This window comes from Pipistrellus hanaki (assembly GCF_964339955.1).
Source record: "Pipistrellus hanaki genome assembly, chromosome: X".
Lineage (NCBI taxonomy): Eukaryota > Metazoa > Chordata > Mammalia > Chiroptera > Vespertilionidae > Pipistrellus > Pipistrellus hanaki.
The window spans coordinates 59,580,009-59,598,861 of record NC_140524.1 but is presented as its reverse complement, the minus strand read 5'-3'; the positions used below and the strand labels follow the sequence as shown (position 1 = coordinate 59,598,861).

Sequence of the window (18,853 nt, the reverse complement as noted above, 5' to 3'; positions counted from 1 at the left end):
AAGTAGCATTTCCCCTGATCTCATTCTCTCATTTATCCTTCCTTAAAAGTCTGCTGGCTTCTGTGACATACCCTGTTCCTACCCTGTTTCCCCGAAAATAAGACAGTGTCTTATATTAATTTTTTCTCCCTAAGTTGCGCTAGGTCTTATTTTCAGGGAATGTCTTATCTTTCCATGCGCTAGGTCTTATTTTTGGAGGATGTCTTATTTTCCGGAAAACACGGTAGCACCATCCCTAAAGTTGCCTCCCTTTATTCTGATTTATCTGCCACCATCCATCCCCTCAACCTGTGTGGTTTCCAGAGATGTAGTCCACCTTACACCTGTCACTTCTTTCACAATCAGAAAATAGTCAGAAACCTCAAGAATTTCTTTGGTCTTTATACTCCAACAATCACTTATTTTCAAATGACTCCAAATATCCTTATTTTCAGTCCTACTCTCTATTCTCACTTCCAATACATATCCTAAGATAATGTATCCATAAAATATTTCTCCTCTGTCCAAGAAGGATTTTCTCTCTCACCCGATTTGCCTCTTTGTAAATAGTACAACCATTCAATCTATGGCCAATATTTTTCAAAGAGTCATTTTTTTTTAAGTTCTCATCTGCCCACCTTCACTTCTTTCCTCTATCCCCAAATATATTTCAATGCTTCATTGTAATTATACTTGAAATTACAATGATCTCCCTATCTCTAATCTCTTTTCACCAAGCCACCTGGCATACTACAGCTATACACTGAGCGGTCACATTATTATGATCTCTGAAGGCATAATAATCTGGCCACTCAATGTAGTAATCTTCCTAAATGCACACTTGTCCATGTTCAAACTCAGCCACTTGGTGTCCAAGTTGTCCACTGGGGATCAACAAGTATGATGCTTATAGGGTCTAGGAATGATTCAGAGTGGGTAAAATGCACGGGGGGATGGCAGGGCCTGTGGCAAATGGGACAGTATATGACATTTAAATTCCATCATTTAAGCACTACAAAGGAACAATAAAATATATTATGGGTAATTAATTTGTGATTTCTATGACTCTACAATATGACCCCAATCAATTTTTATATGCTTTCTCATTATAGCCACTCTACATGACTTCTAAGTTATACCAGAATACGAATATTTTCTTTTCCATGTCCTTGACTTTGCCCATAAGTCCCTGTTCCTACTCATCTCTCACTGAATATTTTTAAAAAATATATTTTTATTGATTTTTCAGAGAGGAAGAGAGAGGAACAGAGAGTTAGAAACATCAATGAGAGAGAAACATTGATCAGCTGCCTCCTGCACACCCCCCGCTGGGGATATGCCTGCAACAAAGGTACATGCCCTTGACCGGAAACAAACCTGGGACCCTCAGTCCACAGGCTAAAGGTCTATCCACTGAGCCAAACAGAGTGCATGCTCAACAGTTGGGCAGGGTTGTGGGATGAAATTCACAGCTACCCGAGTTCTATGAACAGGCTTCTTGACCAGGTGGGACTAAAGGCTATGCTCAGCATTTATAAAGTACTATAAATTAGCTCCCTGTCTAGGGAGGACAGTAGAACAGGCTCCATGATTAATACAGCCATTGACTGGGGACTTGAATCAGGTAGAACTGCCAACCAAGCTCCCTGGCTATATGGGATCATCCAATTAGCTCTGAGGATGGACAGAGCTATAAGCTAGGATCTCTTCTCAAGCAGTCCTGAAAGCAGTAATATGGTCAGCCAATATCTTAGTGTTGGTTATTCCATGGCCCCATCCCCTTTTCTCCATCTATTTCTTATCCTCAATGATCAGGCTCTACAGTTTTTGCCAATGAATCTCTATGAAGTGAGACCTGAATGGGTCTTCCAGGAAGTGTCCCATAATGTCGGTCTAGTTTGATGTCTACCTAGGATTCTCTTTTTGCACTGGAGAAGCCACAGATCCATAGAGGCCCTCCTGGTGCAGCACTGTGCCAGAATGAGGAGGGGCAATATAGTCAGAATGTTGCTGAACCTCTTACCCCCCTAATGCAGTCCTTCTTGCACTCTCTAGTTTAGGAGGGTGCATTCAAATCAAACCTAGGTCTGGGATTTTTACAATGGTGTCCTTTCTATGGATAGTTGTGAGAGGGAACTGAAGTTGAGAATGACTCATACCTACGACCATGATCTGGAAACATTTCTATTCTAATTTATAATCTTTTTGTTTGGTGCCATGAACACTTTATACCAGTTTATGCATCCATTATCCATAGAGATTATATATATATATATATATATATATATATATATATATATATATATGTGTGTATATATATATATATACAATATATATATAGAGACAATTATATTGAAATATATATCAACATATTAAAAATAAGTTGTGATATCATGAATGTGCTTCTTGATTAAAGTATTGAAAAATAAGTTCTAGTGGCAGCTTTAATAACCAGTGTAATTTTGAAGTAGTAATGACCACAAACAATATTTCAAGACCAGTGGTCCAGTGAACAAAATTTGTGCATGGGGGGGCGGGGAGTGTCCCTCAGCCCGGTCTGCACCCTCTCCAATCTGGGATGCCTTAAATTATGTCCTACTGCCAGTTTACAGGGATCTGGCCTAAACCGGAAGTCGGACATCCCTCTCTCAATCCAGGACTGCTGACTCCTAACTGCTCACATGCCTGCCTGTCTGACTGCCCCTAACCACTCTTCCTGCCAACCTGTTTGCCCCCAACTTCCCCCCACTGCCAGCCTGCTCACCCACAAATGCCACCCAGCCAGCCTGATCACTCCCAACTGTCCCCCATGCCAGCCTGCTTGCTCCCAACTTCCCCCCATGGCCTACTGGCCCCCAACAGCCTCCACCTCCTTGTCCCCAATTGTCCCCCTGCTAGCCTGCTCACCCCAATTGATCCCCACCGCCCTGATCATCCCCTGTTCCCTCCCCCCAAACTTGCCTGATAACCCATAACTGCCATCCCATCCTGGCCTGATCACCCACAACTGCCTGCCCCTCTTGGCCTCTAACTGCCTATACCTCGGTCCTCCATCATGGCTTCATCTGGAAGAATTTCCAGAAGGTCTCCTGGAAGGTCTCCCCATCTAATTAGCATATCATTCTTTTATTAGTATATATATAGGCCTGGTACACTGTTGGGGGTCGGCTGGTTTACCCTGAAGGGTGTCCCAGATCAGGGTGGGGGTTCCCTTGCAGCATAGGGTGGCCTGGGTGAGGGGCCTGTGGTGGTTTGCAGGCCAGCCACACTCCCATGGGTTGAAGGTCCCCACTGGGGATGTGTGGCTGGCCTGAGTGAGGGGCTGAGGACTGTTTGCAAGCTGACCACACTCGCTTCAGGGTGGGGGTTCCCGCTAAGGGGCCTGGCCAGTCTTGGTGAGAGGCTGATGGATGTTTTCAGGCTGGCCATGCCCCCCAGTAGGGATCCTAACACCATGGAGGCATGGCCAACCTGGGTGAGGGCTGTTTTCAGCCTGGCCACACCCCCTTTAGGGTGGGGGTCCGGCTGGGTGCCTGGCCAGCCTGGGTGAGGGGCTGATGGTTGTTTGCAGGCTGGCCAAGGCTTCTAGTGGGGACCCTTACCCCATGGGGGTGTGGCCAGCCTGGGTAAGTGGATGAGAGATGTTTTCAGGCTGGCCACAGCCCCAGTAATCCAGGCTTTTAGCACCTCCTTGAGCAGAGACCAGGGTGGGCTGGAAGCCTGGGTCACTCCCATTGACCCAGGCTCCAAGCCACTCCTTCAGTGGCAGCTAGGGTGGATGGAAAGCTTGGCTTTCTCTATTGCCGAGAACAACCTAAGCCTCCTGCTCCCTCCAGCTCCATGGCCTCGGCCATCTTTGTTGGGGTAATTCACATACTCGTTCCTGATTGGCTAGTGTGTGTGGTGAAGTGATGGTCAATTTGCATGTTTCTCTTTTATTAGTGTAGATATATACCACAAATTTAATGTGATGTTAAAATATTTATTATTTCTATTAGTGACAAAGTTAGAGATACTGTTAATACTACTTTGGTACATTCCCACATTGTTACTCAAATGAAATGTCAAGTATCAGTCACAAGTTAAAGAAAATAAGATGCAGAATTGTTCAAATCCAAGTTCAGGAGTCCTTGAATTTTCCCAATGAGTCCCCAAAGGGGGCTGTGAACCCCTGGTTATCAATCCCTGCTTTACAAATATCTTCGCAAGTTATTCTGCAACATTATTACACTGCCATCTATGTTAACCATATTTTTTTCCTGCATATGCTTTATGAATATGACCACAAACTACCTATCAACATGAATTTCCACAGCATTTAAGAATCATTTGTAAGCACTAATGTTTCAAAATAGAGCATATTTTTATTTTTCGCTTAAGACTTTAATTAACTTTGTGAAATTCTTAGTTTCATTTCTTTGTCAATGTTCTATATGTAAGTATGCCTACAAATATTTCATTTTTACCACTGATATCCTAAAAACACTAACTGGTCTTAGATTTGTCTCTCTATAGATCACATTAAACAACACTGAAGCAGATTTTCAAAAATGAAATGACCCTAGAAATCACCTAAATTTAGGGCACATTATTTGGAATTAACTCATAGCTGCATATATTAAAAGTTCCTCGATAATTTCAGGATATGATTACTTTTAAGTGTTTCTATGTGCTGTAAGTAGTTTAGGACATTTCAACTTCTTCCACATTGTAAACTCAGTTTCTAATTTAGACTTAGATATTTTTAAATATAAGAGATATTAGTGTTTTTATGTATTAATAACCTTAAAACTTGAGCTTGATTTTGCTAATTTTTATTTCATTTTAATAAGACATTTATCCTGCCAGACAACTAATGGACTTTAGTTACTTGACAGAAAAAGTCTATTGACACACACTAGGAGAGAGAATGCTAGTGTTAATTCCAGTCCCTGGAAAGAAATGTGTTCTTAATTATTTTTTGTTGTTTTGTTGTTATGAGGAGACAACCATGCCACATGAACAACAAACTATGTTTATGCATGGATGGAGTTGAGCGCTGTAATCAACTAGAGCTTACAACAAAGTTAATCTGATGATACATATTTAATGCTATGCATTATCAATGTGCTACATGGTAATTAGACATAAATAGCAAACAGCTCCTATGAATGGCAAATTGATGTTACTTTTGCATCACTGAAGCAAATGTTTCTGGGATGGAATGGAGAAAGAGGCACTGCTGATTCACATCATTTCCTCCCCCCCCCCCTCCCTAAGGTGCAAGCACTCCTTTGGGTGCTGGAAAATGAAATAATTTTTTCAGTCCAGGAACTTCCTGCTTACCAGAAGATACTGAGACATTTAATTGGTCTGGATAAACACAACATTAACTTCCATAACCCAGGTGAGTCATTCACCAGTTGTGCCTTTATGTATCTAAGCAGCACAATTCCAATCATGCATACTAGTAAATTGTATGTTAAATTGTTTTCTACTACAATGGTAACTAAGGAAATGAGTTTTGTTTGAGAAGGGGAAGAAATGAGAGAAAATTATAGAGTATCTGGCATTGAGAAGGAAAGAAGTCTGGTGTGGGGGGAAAAAAATAAAGGCCTCAACAAAAAGCAGGCACAAAATTGGAGGGGCAAAGGATGCACGGGGTAAAACATACAGATATGTGAAAAACAGTAAGAGGTAGAAGCTTAGAAAAGTGAAGGGAGATCTAGAAAAGGGGAAGAGATAAGACAGGGTCAGAGGAAGCCACATGCAGCAAACAGGAAATGCATGGAAGCACAGGGAGTTACATGCACAAAAGGAGCCTGGCAGTATTTGTACATTCTGATTCTCCTTCCCAGAGTACAATATAAAATTTAGCATAATAATGTGATTTCATAAGTAGTTGTTTTGTCATAATGGATAAGATTAAGCCCACAAATTCAACAATTTAGACATAATTTACTGCCATTTTTAAATTGTAAGCAATTCATTCCTCCCAACTGGACCAGGATTACCCAATTTAAAAAGAGAAACAACTTTATATTATTTATGCTACAAAAATTCCAGGTAATAGATTTTTATAGACAGATGTTAAAAACTTGTTGCATAGTAGAGGAGCACTTATAACAACAATCTTTCTCTCCTTACATTCTCTAAACAGGTGAAAACATGACTTAAAAAATAATTTTTTAATGTTGCCAGGAAATAAATACCACTGTAGCATTCCACACATTTACATTATTTATGTACCAAAGCATATGAAGGAAAAACTACCCAGTTTTAATGGGTAGAATAAATGACTACATTGATTAATTCTTCAAAATATGGTTCTATTTTCTATACTTGGGTTATACAGAAAAAAAACAAAACTAGGAAGCTTCAATTATTGAGTAGGAGTCAGATATTTCTGTGATTTTTTATAATTTAAATTTAAACTGTCCAATTGAAAAAAGAGAACTAAGTCACATTTAGGCTTAATGCTGTCTTCATTCTGACTATTGCACAGAGAATCATGGGACTAAGGAGGACAGGAGAAATGTGATCAGCTATGCATTTCCACTCACAGACCTATGGACTTGCTAGTTGCACAGAGAAAAACATATTTCTAAAAACAGTTTTCTAAAAATTTTACCACAAGGGGATTTTTATTGAGAATAATATACCTAAGTGTGTCGAGATAATGAAGAGCATATATCAACTGATTAAACCTTAGTCTTATAGAAAGTGAATATATTTAAAACATATACATAAAGTAAACTGTAATGCAAGTCTCCACTATGAAATGAAGGAACTGTAAACAATAATATAAACAGAGCCCCTTTAAAACAGAGCCAGAGCGGCCATGTCAGAGAAACTGCCTTGTATATCTTATGCCTTAAATCCTCAGGATGTTAAAGCAGGGCAGAATAACCTCTGGATTGGCCTAAGAAACCTTGTGTCTTGAAAAAGACCTGTTTGTAAAGATAATAAGAAAGTGATTATTAAGACTACTGGACTGATGACTACTGGATTAACAAAATAACCAAAAACAACAACAACAAAGGCACTATTTAGAATTAATACCACTATGTTTGTTGTATTATCTGTACTAATAGAAATGTCTTCCTCTACTGATGCAATTGCTCCCCTTCTCTTTCTCATAAACCCTCATTGTCTTTGTCTCCAAACCAGAACATCAGCTGAGCTCGTGCCTGAATCAGTGTTTCCAGAATAGCTATTCTTCATGATCTCAAATAAATACTTGTTTGCCTCTTTTACTTTTAGGTTAACATAACTTCCATATAGACACAACCTGCTCAAATGACAAACACTGGTTCTCTGAGATATAGAGACAGTTTGAGGAAGATATGACAAAATTATTACAGCATAAACTATCAGTCTTCTTAAAATCAAAGCAAATGGCATGGCTCAACAACAAACAACAAAAAACTACAATGACTGCCTTTCTATAGCAAATCTCTGCAGTGTTTCTTCCTAAAAATTAAAACAGACATGGGCAGACATACCAAGAATTTTAATAATATGTTAGATTTCTAGAATAAAGCACTTTTTGGATTTAATCATCACAGTGGCCCAGTGATCTCAGATGAGGATGCAGAGATAAAGCAAGATAAAACTGTCTGCCCACAGGAGACAGAATAATAGACTAGAAAGAGCAATGGTTTTAGAGTCATGATAGACATTGTTCTGAAGGCCAGCTCTGCTACTTTGCCCCCTACCAGCTATGTGACATGGGGAAATCTCTCTAAGCCTCAGTTTCCTTATTTGGAAAATGAGGATGTTAGTACTGATTTCATAAGATTGCTGTAGGAGTCAATAAAATGAAATATATCAAATGCTTGGCACAATCCCCAGCACATGTTCAGTGCCTAACAAAGTAACTTTATCATTTACACACTAATCCTAAGAAAGTTATTTAACCTGTTGGCTTCTTCTCTTTTATATCCATAAAATGATAATAACGATATCTACTTTACAGAGTCATTATCATGATGATATGAATGCAATTTTCTGTACAGTGCATAATAGGGAATGATATGTCTACATATGCATAAACTTAAACACATACGCACATGTCTAATAAATGGAAGAAATGGAAACAGAACCCAGATCTTCCATGTTCAGTCCTCTGACTATCAACACAGCTAGATACTCCTGATTATACTATGTATAATCCAAGCATAGAAAAATATTTCATTACAACTCCATTATAGAAGACAGCAATATAGGAATACATGTGAAATGAATTTTAAAAGGAAAATATGCCAGTTACCTGAATTAAGGCTTCAGTCAACAAGTCTTCATTGACCTCCAAGATAATGTTTTTTATATCTTCATATGGCATACGATATGATCCTAGGAAGATAGCTAAAATAAAAATTGAGTTTATTAAAAACAGAACAGCATAAAAATTTAACATCCTAAGAAATACCTGATTCCCATTTAATAGACTTAAAACATGAAAATTGTCACTAATAATAATTTACAGAGTTATGAACAAATAAAAGTACCTCCCATTCAAAGTACTACACTACTCATCCTATTATCACAGGCTCAAATGTTTACATATTTATATACAAAATAAAACTCATATTAATAGTAGTAACAACTACATGTTTATGCATTTTAGATTGAACTGATACAAAATGACCCATGAAAAGTTAGAGATTTGATTTCTAGTGGGCCTTTTACCTCAAAGTAGAATTCAGTGTGGAGATTGTCAGATGCATCCAGCACAGTATATCTCAGGAATGACAATAAAGTAACGAAATACAAGAAAAGCATATCAATCTATTTAGAATTTATCCCATATAGGAAAAAATTAAAGTGTCCGAACATCACTGCTCTCTGGATTCCTGTTGACATTCACATGCTATACTATTAGTTGCTTTATATGTTGAATCACGATTTCCCTTGTCAACATCTTAATTAAATATATATTTTGTCACATTGAAATAATTCAATAAGTTATACCTAGAAAATCTTATGCTTACTTAGAGAGTATTTTTCAATAATACATTATACTTCAGACTCCACTATGCATACCTTTGAAAGAATATTTATTTGTTCTTACCACCAGAACTGGAATATATTCTTAAGAATTCTTTTTCATATAAACGTCCCTATGACTTCTCTGGCACTTAAAAAAAAAAATCCTCACTGTCTAGGTAATTACCTGGATATAAACACCAAATGGGATCTCCATAATCAAAATTAATAATGTTGACAGATATCAACTAGCAATTAAGATAATACTGTGTTTAAAAAAACACACACAACACTAAACATCCACTTTATGAAGAAAATGTACTCCTGGAAGGTGTGGCTCAATTGGGTTAGCACCGATCTGTGCACCAAGAGGTTGCTGGTTCAATTCCTGGTCAGGACACATGCCCAGGTTATGGGTTGGATCCCCAGTAGGTTGTGTGCAGGAGGCAGCTGATGGATGTTTCTCCTCTTCCTCTTCCTCTTCTTTCTCTCTCCTCCCTCCCTCTCTCCATCCCCCCACCCCACTCCCTTCCTCTCTCTCTTAAAAAAAATATCAATGAAAACATATTTAGGGAAAAAATGTACCATCAGATAAGTAACATACACATACACAACAGTTATTAGGAGACTGCTTTTCTGACAGCAACATTCCGGCTGACAGGAGAATGATGAGCTGTTTATTTCAGTTGGATTCCCTATAGCATGTTCTTTAACAAAAGAAACTCCTATGGCATCTCTATGGTAATTAGAAATGCTTGATGTGTTGAAATTTCTCATGCAGAGTGTTTTAGTATCCTCAGAATATAAACACAGTCTACTGTGGTGACAAAGAATGCTAAATTCAATATAGAGGGGGGAATTTGTCAAAATAAAACATAAGGCCTACTTAAAGGAAGATGGCTTTAACTGTCCGGCTGCTTTAATGAAAGTATACTTAAGGGCTGACTGGTTTGTTAAAGGCTTTAATGTTTAGTACCCAGTTTCGAAGTACAGTGGTTAACAATTTATCTAGCTTCTAACATAATTACTTCAAGCGTAAAGGAGGAGCAGAAAAGGATTTGCCCAATGGGACTAGTGAATACTCTGAAACTGTCACTGCCAAGCTGAGGCAGAAGGAAAACAAAACTCTTTTCAACTCTGCCATAAGTCTCACTGGTCCTCTGACAATGCCAAATTATTAGCACTTTCCAACACTTTATTATTCATACATTTCATCAAGCCTGAGGAAGGCTAAATTATGATGTCCTCCTATCCTGGCTCACGAATTGTGTTTCTGGTAGACGCTAAATATGCCTGTTTGAAGAAGTTACAACTTTAAGTGCATTCAATAACCACCCTCTCATCACCATCCCTATACATGAAACATCACATACACAGATTCTGGGCCGTTTTAGGATCCAAAACTCTCAGCTCTTTCACTCTCTTCTTGGTAGGTTGGGGCTTCTCCTCTAAAGCTTCTGCATTCTTTTGAACTGAAAGAAAAAATGACGATACATAAACAATAATGGTGCTAATCCAAATGCACAGGATAACATTATTAAGGCATATTAACTACATTAATAAAGTGCATGTGAAAATTAATAAATGTGTTTATTTAATTAGTTCGAGGAAGAGGATAAACATAAAAATAGAGACTTGTTTAGAGGTTTCCCAACAAATTAAATATCAGCACTTAAGCAGAAAAGATAAGCCAAATAGAACCAAAAATCAATTGCTGCTTCTTAACTAATGTACAACATTAATTACTCCCTTACCAGGTACCTACAAGCAGCACTGGAATTAAATATATAGTAAAATCTCCCTAATTTGGACTAATTGAGAAAAAGACATGCATTTATCCTAACATGATAAAATTTAGGCATGCCTTTAATTCAGTGAAATTGCTTTAAAGTACCTAAGGTAACTTTAACTGCTAAACAGGTTTCCATATAAAATTCCTGCTGAGACTGCTCTGAAGAATAGATATGAACCATTTACAAGTTGCACAACAGTAGCACCCTTTTGCTTAAACATAATTAACAAACCTCAGAGACAGGTCTTTTGAGTAAGTTAGCTCTGTCTCCCCCTCACCATTTTTTTAGTACTGTTTGCTTTCTTGGAACAGAAGATATATTTATGCAGTATTCAAAAGGTAATACTGTAGTTTAGAAAGAAAGAATTTAAAGCACCTGAAACTGTGTAGGGAATGGCTTTAGCTCCCTATTACATCCATTAGTGTTCTCCCAAATAAGCCATCTCAAAAACCAAAGTAAAAAACAACCTGGCTAGCTGGCTATTATGAAAATGAAGCTTTATGGCAGGCAAATCACTAAAGCCCTCCAATACAGAAATTCAACAGCTATCATTGTATTCATTCATGCATTACCAGTTTACTTCTAATCCTATATAATGAAGATGTAGTATGCAAATTGTTGTTACCCAGTGAAGCATAATGGCCAACAGCATAATGACTGAATCATGGCTCAGTAGGAGGGTGGGGCAGTGAGCTCTGAGTGGTGGACAGCTACAGGAAGGGGTAGGGCAGTAAGCTATGGAGGGGGTGAAGGAGGGCGGGGAGGAAGCTACAGGAGGGCTAGGCAGCAGGTGGAGAGCTACTGGAGGGCAGAAATGAGCTACTGGTGAGCTACTGGCACACGGATTCATACACAGGGCTACTAGTATAAAAATAAGTTTGTAGGTAATCCTCTCTAATAAAAGAGAAAAAATGAAATTGACCATACCTTTGCTACACCCACAGGCCATGCCCATCAGCCAATCAGGATGAGTATGCAAATTAATCCGATCAATATGGCGGTTAATTTGCATATCCAGGCCAGAGCAAGGATTGAAGATAGCAGAAAAAAGCCAAAGGCTGCAGAAGGGAGTGAAGCTGAGGAGAAGCAAGCAAACAGGGCGGTGGAGAAGGAAGGGAAGCAGGCGGGTTGGGGAGAAGGGAGAGAAGCAGGTGGGGCAGTGGAGACTGCAGCAGGAAGCCCTATTGCAGGAAACTTCCTGCAAGGGGCCTCTAGTGGGACCATAAGAAAATGAGTAAAGTCAATATATTTGTTCAATCAAGTGGAGTGATATATTCTTGCCCCTAAACTCATGTTCCTAAACTTCATCACTGAATTATATAGTCATAAGCATGCTTTTTGTTTATTACTTTACATTTTGAGGTAATAATTATCTTCAGTATTTTAAGCTGACTTTAGTATGGAGATCACAAAGGAGTTACTGATTTTCATTAGGGGAAAATCAATACAACCACAGTACATTTTATTTAGCTATATGTTCGAAGATGTTAGCATCTGGAAAACTTTCTAGACATATTACAGAAGGTATCAAAATACTACACGTCCATTAAGACCAACTTTGTTTACATGATGCAAAATATATGAAAATTAAATAGTTTACTATAAAATGAATTATCTGAATAAAGTCCTAACAGTTCTAAACTTTACCAGTATCATCAACCTAAAATGACTCAGAGTCTAAGGAGACTAGATAGTAATTACACTTAAAAATCATAATCTTTTCAGAGATGATAGGTAATTTGCCATGTTTACTCAACCACAATAGTTACTGCTAGAACTGGAAGAAAAATTACCTTTTAAAAATATGTTCTTATTGATATTTTACAGAAAAGAAGCAAGAGGGATAGAGTTAGAAACATCAATGAGAGAGAAACATTGATCAGCTGCCTCCTGCACCCCCCTACTGGGGCTTGAGCTTGCAACCAAGATACATGCCCTCAATCAGAATTTAACCCGGGACCATTCAGTCCACAGCTTGATGTTCTATCTGCTGAGCCAAACTGGTCAGGGCAAGAAAAATTACTTTCAATGTATTTCTTTTAAAATCATCACATATGTTCCTCAAATTATCTTTCTAAGAGCACAGTGTCTTTCCTATGCAATAATCAGCAATTTGATTGATCCCATTTTGAAGCCACCCCCAAGCTTAAGACAACTATATAAGGAAATGAAAGTCCAAGAGTCATTCTCTTTGTCAATAAAAATATTATCCGAATCATACTGAAATTAATTCTAAAATAATTCATTAATTTTAACTCAGAGTACTAGCCAAGAAAACTGTCCTAATTTCTCAGTATGTTTTAAACCCCATTACTGGAGACTGGTTACACAAGTATATATAGGATAAAAATTCTGTAGCATGAAGGATCCATTAAAACTATACTGCAAACTAACAGCCTCCTGATTACCCTAGACATACATAATGCTCATTTTGTATGCCTCATTTTTGCATTTTTCATTAGAATTGACTTCAACCTCTCTCCTCTTTAAATGAACAAGTTAATTAAAATTAAGATTAGATGTCTCAAATATCTAGAGTTCAGTTTTGTTTTTTGAATCCTACTATATTTCTCTTGTATTATGTATGCAATTTGGCTTTATTGTAGATTCAAGAAATGGTAAGAATTCTATGAGTGGGCACTACTATTCTGAGAATTACTAGAGAAAAGCTAGTTTAAAATAGTCTCTTAATTAGACAGACTTTCACAAGCAATGATGGTTCGTGATCAGTAGATATTGCCTAGTGGCTATTATTGCCCTTTGCTTTCTTGTGTCTAAAAGTATCCTTAGCAATCACAACCATAGGCTTGGTAGAGAATTTGAAGAGAGACAATGATACATAAAATTTACCTAACTAGTATTAAAGGCTTCATATATTAAAATGTTCCTGCTTTCATAATGACCATAAAATGGCATTTGTTCTAATAGGTTTTTATTCCATATATGTTTCTAATGCTTAGAAAACATTAATATCCCATAACTTGGTTAAAAAATGAACAATTACATAACTTGATTAAAACTTGAATGGATATTTTTCCAAAGAAGACATACAAATGGCCATCAGATATAGAAAAATATGTCCAACATCACTAATCATGAGGAAAATGCAAATCAAAATTACAATATCACTTCAGATCTGTTAGGATGGCTATTATTTAAAAAATATGGGTTAGTGAGGATGCGGAGAAATTGAAACCTGTGTACATTGTTGATAGGAATATAAAATGGTGCAGTCTCTCTAGGAAAAAAAGGTACGATGATTCCTTAAATAATCAAGGATAGCAGTACCATATGACCCAAAAATCAGTTCTGGGTACATATCCAAAAGAACTGAAATCAGGATCTCAAAGAAATATCTACATTCACATGTTTATTGCAGCATTATTCACAATAGACAAGATATGGAAACAAACTATATGTCCGTTAAGGAATGAATGAATAAAGAAAATGAGACACACACACACACACACACACACACACACACACACAACGGAATATTATTTGGCCTTTATGAATACGGAAATCCCACCCAATGAACCTAGAAGACATGTTAACTGTAATAAGTGAATCACAGAAGGCTAAATGCTTATATAAGTAATCTCAATGCTTTACTAGTATGTAAATGCTTTAAATTACTTATAAAAGCATTCTAAAATGTAAAACTGATAGAAATAAAGAGTAGAATGATGGTTGCCAGGAGTTGGAAGGTGGGGGGAATAGAGAGCTTCTGTTCAAATGGAATAAAGTTTTAGTTATATGAGTAATTCTAGAGATCTGCAGTACAACATTGTGTCTACAATTTACTAGTACAATACTATACTGTGCACTTAAAATTTGTTAAGAAGGTATACCTCTTATTAAATGTGCACATAATAAAATATAAATTATTTTTAAAACTTAAGATAAATTATAGTTATTCTTTAATTATTTTAAATTACTTTGATGGGAGTGAAGATATTTTAAGTTTCAACACAAAAACTCAAGAACTGTGTTTGTCATCAATGGCTCTATGGTCCACAGGCCCAAAATGAGGCCTCCAGTTAAATGCAATCTCTCACTGAACATATCAAAAACCATATAGCCACTATGTTTGAATCTGATGGATTGAATTAATTTGGGCACAAAAATTGGCACTGCTAACTGACCAACAATACTGAAACATTATAAAATAGTCTGTATGAAGATAATGATGTAATAATAAAGATATTTGTATTATTATTAAAGACATGCTAATATCAAGATACTCATTATCTAAGGTAAAATGCCCACTGAGTATTCTTATATTTCCTTTAATTCATGGATTTTTACATGCAATTGTAGTATAAATTTATTCCTTTACAACTGAGGGATGTTCATCAGCGTAAACAAAGTACACATGTTTATATTCTTTTCCCAATCAATTTTAGGCAATGTTAAGAAATTTCCTATTATTTTCCATTATCCCAGTGGATACATAGAACATCTGAAAAATGTGTAATTTGTAGCAAATATTAGAAAGGTATTAGAAATGGGCAACATTGAATTATTTGCACAGTGATAACTAACCATAAATAATAATAAAAATTTTATAACTATATTAATTTATTTCAAAATTCCAGTGAGAAAGATTGATTGCTAAAGTCAGCATACTAGTCATTCATTCATTTATTCATTTCTTCACCAGCAAATATTTATCACCTTCACAATGTATTAGCCTAGCATGAGAGTACAATGCTACACAAGACTGAAATATCTACGCATACTCTTAAATACATGGTAATATGTAAACTACTAATCACGGCATTATCTCCAAAAGATAGTTAGCATTCATAATTTTCTTATCAATAACAATATAGCTTAAAATAATTCATACATATCACTAAGAAAATTTCTTCTTGCTGTTGATAGCCACAGTTCCACATTAGAGAATATTGCATCTCTTAATCAGCATTATCTGATGTGTCAAATCATATTATAAGGATTATGTGGAGAGGTGATACTTTCTATTAAGTGTACTATCCTAATATATAAAAAGCCAGGGGCCATCACAACTGAAACAACCGGACAGATGACCGAACAGCAGGCTGCGTGGGGCGACCAGGCTGGCAGGAGGGTTAGTGAGGGATGATCAAATGACTTAACAGCAGGCTGTGTGGGGTAACCAGGGCAGAAGGGGGGGGCAGTAAAGGGCAACCAGGCCAGCATGGAGGGTATTTGTGGGCAACCAGGCTAAGGGGGGCAGTTGGGGGCAGCCAGGCTGGCAGGGGGGGCAGTAAGGGACGACCCGGCCAGCAGGGGGGGGGCAATTAAGGGCAACCAGGCCAGTGAGGCAGGCAATTGGGGGCCACCAGGCTGGGATCAGGCCTAAACTGGCAGTCAGACATGCCTCGAGGGGGTCCTGGATTGGAGAGGGTGCAGGCTCGGCTGAGGGGAACCCTTTCCCATGCATGAATTTTGTGCACCGGGCCTCTATTATACACATATATATATATATATATATATATATATATATATATATATATATATATATAGCCAGGGTAAATATTGCTAACAGTAGTGTCAAAACCACACTAAAAATATATGTAACTTCATGTACACATGTATGTATCAATAAGTAAATGCTCAACTGTTGTTTTATATATATCACATAAATATAGGAATTGTGATCTCCTTGAATAAATACACATTTTATCCATATGTATACAATTCCAGAAGTGATTCTAACTATATTCTATACTCTAATATTGTTTTCCTGTACTAGTTGAGATAGGTGTAATTTTAACTCAATGTCAAAGTTAAAATCATTGCAAATATGACAATACCTCACAGAGAAATTTTATAATTTTGATGTGCAATAGCTACAATGATTTTTTTTTCAAATTTAATTGTTATTTTCCACTCTTTTGTAAAAATGATCTTTACTCTTGCATTTCTTTCTTTCTTTCTTTTTTTAAATATATTTTATTGATTTTGTACAGAGAGGAAGGGAGAGAGATAGAGAGTTAGAAACATCGATGAGAGAGTCATCGATCAGCTGCCTCTTGCACACCCCCTACTGGGGATATGCCCACAACCAAGGTACATGCCCTTGACTGGAATCGAACCCGGGACCTTTCAGTCCCCAAGCCGACGCTCTATCCATTGAGCCAAACCGGTCTCGGCTACTCTTGCATTTCTGAAAATATCATACAAACCACTGAAAATGAGCAAATGATTACATATACATATCTATACACATACAGACATATTACAAAGATATATGTATAATACATATATATGCAACACATAAAAGAAGAAAGAGTAATATTAATGATAATAACTATAACAATAATAATAGTAGCAGTAGTACTAGTAGTAATAGTAACCACAACCACAATCATTACAACCACCACCAAAATCAACTTTTATTAAATAATTAAGGTTCTGTGCACAAAATTTGTGCACTCAGCGGGGATCTCTCAGCCTGGATTGCGAGAAGGCACAGGCCAGGCTGATGTACCCCACCAGTGCACAATCGGGGATGGGGAGGGACATTGGAGGTTGGCCAGCTGGACACGGACCACAGGAGGGCTCCAGGGCATGTCTGGCCCATCTCTCTCAGTCCTGATGGGCCAGAACCCAGCAGCAAGCTAACCAAACTGCTGGAGCATCTGATCTCTGGTGGTCAGTGCACATCATAATGACTAGTCGAGAGGTCAGCCCACTGCTCCCCTGGTGGTCAGTGCATATCATAGCAAGCAGTTGAGTAGTCTTAGTATATCATTAGCATATTACGCTTTGATTGGTTGAATGGCCAACCATATACTTAGCATATTTAGCTTTTATTATATAGGATATGGCAGAAGTGTGTTGGGACCGGAAATATCTGCTCTTTGGCTGGCACTAATTTGATATTATATCACCTTATACAATCAGTATTAGCATTGTCATTTCACAAAGGAGAAAATTAAAAAACAGGAAAATTAACTCATTTGCACAAGATGATACAGCAAGTAACAGAAAGATGCTCAATTTTACCACTAATCAGGGAAATGCAAATGTAAACAACCGTGAAATACTATCTCACAGACATCAAATTGGAAATAACAAAAACATCTCATTAAAGCATGTTTGGATAAAGAGGCAGAATATTGATTGTGCCAACAGTAGTAGTAAAAATTAGTCTAACAACTTTAAAATACACATTTATTAACATCTAATATATTTAAGGTATGCAGTTCATAATTATAACCCAATCCTTCCACTTGTATGCCAAAAGGTCAAGGAAATAAGATGTTCATTGTCGCAATGCTTACAACAGTACAAAACTGAAAACGACCCACATGTCAGAGATTATGAAATCGATAAATAAATTGTGGAATATTTGATAAAACAGACTAACTCAGGTGAGGGGTTGTCCATTAATGCAAGTCCATTATATAATAAAGCAGATTTTGCAAATGCATATGTTAAAATATTGACAAATTATTTTACCTATTTTTACTTACGTAGACACATTTGTGTAATTAAAATTAAGTATGTCTGAAAAGTTAATTTAACCAAACATTTTTAATTTGAATTACTGCAACTTTAAATTTACAATGAATAGGTTTAGCAAATGTGTGCCTTCACCAGTCACTGCAAGTAAACAAATGCATGCAGCTGGGGAATGGATTAGCACACGTGGGAACATCAGCCAGCACCCATTAAAACTGCTGCAGAAATTCACTCCACTCAACAGAATCAATTACTGTGAGCAATGTAGTGTGATCATGTGCTGATCATTCCCGAACACTGTTTATGAGAAGTGACTCTTGGATTTAAAAATGTATACTATAGATGTAGATATGTAATATTTATTTATGTTTGTGAAATTACTATAGTGTTTTTTCCCCACATCTGGCCTATTCACTAAAATTTGTTTAAAATTACAGTGAATTAATAACAAAAAAACCCTATTAATTTAATTATAAGCAAATCTTAATTAAAAGCATTTTTACACGAACAGGGTAAAACATATGACATATGGACTGGAAATTTTGTCTATTCAATAGAGGTCCACAAAATGGAGGTATTACTATATAATGAAATATGAATCTGCATTTCCAGTGACTGTACTACAGCTAAATATTTCAGCATAGATCCCAAATATGATG

The 18,853-nt window shown here is 37.0% G+C and overlaps 1 protein-coding gene across 7 annotated transcripts in view; it reads right to left on the bottom strand.

The window, feature by feature from the left end:
• Positions 1 to 18,853, bottom strand: part of DIAPH2 (diaphanous related formin 2) — a 942,260-nt gene that overhangs the window by 524,678 nt on the left and 398,729 nt on the right. For all 7 annotated transcript variants that reach the window (XM_084870674.1, XM_084870677.1, XM_084870675.1 and 4 more), the window contains 2 exons: positions 10,320 to 10,418; positions 8,231 to 8,325 (listed from right to left, as the gene is read on the bottom strand). In XM_084870674.1, the coding sequence (XP_084726800.1) occupies positions 8,231 to 8,325; positions 10,320 to 10,418 (194 nt within the window). The remainder of the gene's footprint in view (positions 1 to 8,230; positions 8,326 to 10,319; positions 10,419 to 18,853) is intronic.